The 6,069-nt window shown below is 39.3% G+C and overlaps 1 protein-coding gene across 1 annotated transcript; it reads right to left on the reverse strand.

Moving 5' to 3' along the window:
• Positions 1 to 221: 221 nt before the first annotated feature.
• On the reverse strand, positions 222 to 4,969 carry LOC127767700 (hexosyltransferase GAUT11). Its single transcript, XM_052293123.1, has 3 exons — positions 4,808 to 4,969; positions 4,463 to 4,635; positions 222 to 2,336 (listed from the first exon to the last, which is right to left on the reverse strand). Exons 2-3 carry the CDS (start codon positions 4,631 to 4,633, stop codon positions 882 to 884), a joined length of 1,626 nt encoding a protein of 541 aa, XP_052149083.1. The 5' UTR covers positions 4,634 to 4,635; positions 4,808 to 4,969; the 3' UTR covers positions 222 to 881.
• Between the last annotated feature and the right edge of the window lie 1,100 nt (positions 4,970 to 6,069).

A 6,069-nucleotide genomic window follows, 5' to 3' on the forward strand; every position in this document is an offset into this window, starting at 1 on the left:
TAGGACGAATAAAGTAGAGTGTAATGGGATAAATAAATAATAAGAACAGTTAAAGGTAAATGTGATCTATTTCTGGTACTATTTTTCATCAGGTTAATTGTTCATTCATGAAAAAAAAAAACATGTTTGTGCAATGTACAGTTTCTACTCGGTCCATTGGTCATTGCCCATATTACAATTACATGCACAAAAGTCACTAGCAGCCTCACGCCCAAACGGTGCCCATGACAGATATTTAAGAATTTTCCGAGCAAAGGAGAAACTTAAACGTTTACTTCTAGAGATTTTAGAACTAAGCAAGCAAAGAGAAAGATGATATAGTTTATTCAGTTACACGGGCTATAATTTCTAAGCAACTCAGTTTCAGCACATCAAAATGATTTTGATTTCCTTTTATCAAATGAGCTGAGTTCATACTGTATGAAGAATACAGAGCTGTTTATACAAAGAGAAAAGGAGAAGCTTCTTCACCAGTATAAAACACAATGTTCTGGAAAGAATGTAACACCAGCAACTCTGAACAGCTGAATCGGCAATTGGCATTTCCTACATCTCAAAAATTGACCCCATCGATCCAACACCTATATCTCTTTTACAATATCTATCCAGATGATCTGGTTAGACTGCTAAAATTTCCAGTCCAAATTGTATGTAAAAATCTGCAAAGGAATTATTTTCATCTCAAAATGAATCTCCCCCAAGTCCCCCACCCAAAAAGAAATTTTAACAGTTGGCTTCTTTGATGCTGTCTCTTGAGTATATAATCTACCTCTCTGAAGGATTTCTTAAACAAGGTGCCAAAAAGCAACTCCATGTAAGAAACCGAAGCGCCTAGCTTCAATGGCATGACACATTCATGGTGAACAGTGATTGCAGACTTTCTAATGCAACAAACACTCTCTAACATATGGGTGTGTGAAATTGACATATCGCTCCCATATATACTTGTACCGACGAATGGCTAACTTCAGCCATGGTTTCATATTCCCATTGTAGTGCACGACAGCGGCACTCTCAATCAAACGATCATCTATGTCAACATCATATCCTAGCCCCAAGACATGCCATCTGCGATCTAGGGGTTCCATCAGGCCATAGAACGTCAAAAGGCCTGCAGGAAGTGTCCCTGTCCTCCAGAGCAATAGATCAGCATTTTGCTCTTGCCAATAATGATAAAGTGCTGTGGCATTTGCCTTCCTCCAGGCTATTAAGTCAAAGATGTTCATCCCAAAAGCCCACCCACAAGTATGCGGATCAATTTTGGAGCTGATAATTGGGTGGGAGAAATTAAGATACTTGTGATACCGATGAAATGACTCTAAACAAGTCTCCACTGCTCCAATAACATTACTGTGCAACTCTATCGAAAATAGCTGTGTCAAGTCCTTCTGTACCACAACATCATCATCGAGAAAAACCACCTTCTCCAAATTAGGTAGTATTTGAGGAATGTAGAACCGCAAATGGTTCAACAGAGAAACAAACTTGGGATTATGGAACTTTATTTCTCTTTCAAGATTTTTAGAATCACCATAGTAGAAACCCTGAGTTTCCATCTCAGATAGCTGCCTAACCAGAGGAGAAGCAGCAGCATTCAACCATGTGAACTCATCTATGCAGCGGACTTCAACAGTGCACCCTTTGAAGTCATTTATGAGGAACCAAGTTGACATAGCCCCAAAGTGGACCCTGTCTGTGACCACATGAAATACAAGCTGTTGAGGGTGGTTTGCATTTGAGACTGTAGAATTGACAACAACTGATGTGGCAAGAACATTATCAGAGAATATGGCAAAATGGTACAGATTATTGTCTACCAATCGTGTGGAGTTCCGATGTTCTTCTGAGCGACCCCTATGTTTTGGGTTCTGAAGCCACTCTTCCGTCAGTTTAACAGTTAAACAGTGCAAATTCTTGGGGACGGACTCTGCAGCTAACTGACCAAACTCAGCAGTCTGAACAACTGCTGCCTTTGCACGCTCCTCAAGTGCATTGACAAGGCTCTTCAGTGTTACAATTGTTGTGCTGATATCATAATGAGAGTCCTGTGCTTTGTATATTAACCGTGCAAGCCGAGTTATTATTGGATGGGCTTCTTCTTTAGTGATGGCCTTCCCACTAACAGCTTCTTCAGATAGCAATCTTTGACAATTCCTTATCTGTGAACTAAGCTCCCATGCAAGCTGAAGGTTGCCATGCTCTTTTGCAAGGACAACATAAGCCTTTGCTAGAGTCATTTGATCTGTCAATTGGCGTGCAAATGATGTACTGCTTAAAAGCTCTTCTGTGAAATTTACTTTCTCATGATGGGTTTCCTCAAATTCTGAACCCTTATCCTGGAACAAGTAAAAAAAATTTAGTGAAAAAACATATACTTGAAGTGATTTGAATAAAAGCAACACATTTTTCTGCAGTGGACAGAATCAATTGTAAGAAATATCTCTCCTTGATAGAGAAAATCTCAAGGTACTTGAAGTAACAGAATGAACTTTTTTTTTTTTTTTTTGCTTTATAGTTCATATGGTCCATTAGCTATATCACTCATGACTCAAATTAATCCTCCAGTATGAAGCATGCAAAACTGGTAAGCTTTTATCAAGATTCAAGGGCAGGGTGTAATCATTTTCCAACTATTCAAGTCCAAAGTAAAGTTTTTAATTGTTATTGCAACAGGTTGCCGTTGATCTCTATGGCATTAACTGTGCATATTAAGAGGGGCTATGAAAATGCATTTTTTTAAGATTATAAACATGTGTTGTTCAGTGTCTTTATGAACAGTTAGTGCCTCCAATATAAATTGGAGGCAAAAACATACACAAGAATGAGATCATACTTCTGTCGAAAGAATTAAGAGGGACTATTAACATTTGCTATCATTATATGCTTGGGTGATTCAACAAAGAAATAACCTAGGCTTTTTGGTTGTGTCCAGTTTTGGCTATGTCTAAAAAATTTAGGTAGTTGTCCCCATCATTTGGCCAAGTTTTGCCAAGAAAGTCAACTAGGATGGAAAACATACATATTAGCAAAATATAGATGACACAACAGATTTTAGAAAATCTTGGCTTCAAAACAAACTGCTTTTTTCTACATAGGCCAACAATGTTGTGCCTTTAAATTTTACAGCTTGAGAATAAATTGGAAAACAACCAAATGATTGAAATTTCGAACAGCTTGAACCTTGAGAGGTTAGCCAAACTTGAGTAATTCAAGCCTCTAAGTTTATAGATCCTGGAAGAAGTGCATTAGGTTAAAATACCATATTCTATAAAATATTCTATTAATTTGATTAGCACACCACTGTAGAGGAAGAATACTTTTTTCTAATGATTATTAATGTATCATGACCAGCAAACTTGCCAAAGTTGCGTCGGCTTCACTATCATGTTCATATGTTGAAAATCATCAGTTTTCCTTAGCTATCTCTTTGGTGAAATACAAATTCCAGTTTACATAGACATTACCATTCAATGAAGGATTTCAATCAACTGACACTAATCAGGTGCCCACAGGGAAACTGAAAGCTTTACTGCAGTCCATGTAACATATGGTTCAGAATCATAACAAAAGCTAATCTGACTTGCACTCTAGAAGATAGACAGGAATATCCCTAGATGATTAAAAAGAATAACTGTGCCCTATGGTATTAATTCAGAGGAAAATATATGACTAACAGTTAACCCCTGAATATTTCAATTGCACAAGTTAAAGTTGTGAACCTTTGACACTACATATAGAATATTGACTAAAGGCACACCATTGATATCAGATCGAAGAAGAAAGTAATCGTCTTCCTAGTACATTAGTAGTATATGCTATCAACATGGAAGATGGGAAACCACCTTCTGAGGATGACACTCTACCTAAGTACTTGAGCAGATCTCCAAAGAAGTCCATAGACAGCCTATCTATAATGTCACACCAACTCTTGAACCATACAGCCCATTTGCTATTTCTAACAACCAGTTATGATTAGACATCACAAAACAAACGCTTTTCACATGGGAACGGCTAAAATTTTCATAAATATGACTAATTTACTAGAGACTAGAGAAAAGAGATGCTGACTTTGAGTGAAGGATCTTATACTGAATTATGGAAAGAGAGATCTAGAAATACTGAAATAGCTGTAATTTGAGCTCAGCCAATCCACTCAACCACAGGTGTCTGCTAAGTTGGCTAGCATTCAGTTCGCATAATTACAAAGAAAACACGACAGTAATACTTAGCATACAGATAAAGATCTCAGACCATTATGCTAATAATTGAGATCCATTTAAAGAGGTAGGTGAAACACAGAACCAATCTATACACCAAAAAGCATGGACTTTTCAGAGTCTCTTAGAAAGAAGTAGCATAAAAAAAAAGCTGTGATCTTTCGGAAGATCTCGCGGAATTCAGCAAGCGCCGAATCAATCAAGCAGAAATTAAAAAGAAAAGCAAGAGTTTGACGAGGACTCACGACTACGGGCGGGCGGAAATGCTCCCTCTGGTTGTGGTGCAGGACGAAGAGCATGAGGCCGAGGACGAGGAAGATCCCGACGAGCCACCAGATCCACTCCGGCAGCCGCCGCCGCGACGAGCGCCGGAATTCCGGCGCCCGCCTCCCGGGGGCGGACCTGACGGGGGGCATAGCTGAAAGTGAACAAATTTCAGTAGAGTAAAAAAAAAAAAAGCTTCCTCCCAGATCTACAAGCCCAAGCTAACACGCTCAGCCAAACAAAGAAACATGAACTCAAGAAGAAAAAGAAGCGGCGCCAGAGAGGGATGAAGAAGAAGAAGAAGGAGAGGATCGCGTGGCGCGTACGTGGTGGCCAGATGCGGCGGGCGGCGGGCGGCGGTGGTCGCGGGAATGGAGAGATCGGCGCAGGCGGCGGTGCGGGTGGAAATCGCGAGGAGGAGAGGTGAGCGGAGGCCGCGGAGGGGGGGCCAATTACGCTGGGCTTCGTTTGTTGGCGGTTCGGGCTTTTTCTATACTACCCCCCAGGGGTGTAGTAAGTAAGTATAGGTAGTAGGGGTATCTGATGAGAATGTCACCGATCGCAGTCCACTACGCCAACAAAAGGGAGAAATGAAAAGGTGACATAAACGGTCTACCGCTCCAAAAAATAGCCCAATCAAGACGTTTCTAAATTCCATTCTAAACCTACGGCCCCATTGTTTCACTTATTCGTGCAATAAGCCAAATAGTATATTTACAAACGGAAAATAATTTGTGAATGAAACTTTTATATACGTGTTCTTAGCGATCTAAAAGCAAAGGCTGAAAAAAAACCCTAAAATCAGCTTCAAATTTAAGGTTGAAAATTCAAATTTTGACTGATAAGTATAAACATAAGTAAAAAGGTGAGAGCTATAGATGCTTGCTCGGTTCAATGTGTAATGAATCCGCATAGAAGAAAAAGATAGGACAATCAGTCACACACTTGTGTGACAGATATGTTAGGCCAATTTACAAATGATAGACAAAAGTTGTAGAGACAGATGCTACCAAGATGTAAAGTTTTTTTTATAGCTGTATATGTTTTAATTTTAAAAGGGATTGTTCATTTCACATTGTATGCTTTTCTCTAACTTATCGTATAATTTATTAGCATTCTGTAGAATTTAATAAGATTTGTCCCCATCTTTTTTTTCTCATCTTGTTCTCTTGTCAATTTTCTATCATGTTTCATAACAATAATACTAGATCTAGTCGCTAAGGATTGCACCCAACTAAGGATGGCAATAGGCCAGGTCGAGCATGGGCAGAGCAAAACCATACCTAGCCCAATGCCCGATATAGCTAACCCGAACCCCACCTACTACGGTTAGCGAGTAAAACTTTGTGGCCGTACCGTACTCGTGCTCGACGGGCATAGGCATACTCGGGGTGTACTCATTGAGTTTCACATGAATAGTAACTCAATAGATATGTAATTTAACAAAGAGAAACAAAATCAATTATCAACAATATAATTCAAATTGCATCACAAGTTATCACCAACTAGCATCACAAATGGGCCATGAAAAAGATGTATGAAAATTGAGAGATGGACCAAAATTAGCTAATGTATATGTACCGGACCA

Source organism: Oryza glaberrima, chromosome 3 (assembly GCF_000147395.1).
Source record: "Oryza glaberrima chromosome 3, OglaRS2, whole genome shotgun sequence".
NCBI lineage: Eukaryota > Viridiplantae > Streptophyta > Magnoliopsida > Poales > Poaceae > Oryza > Oryza glaberrima.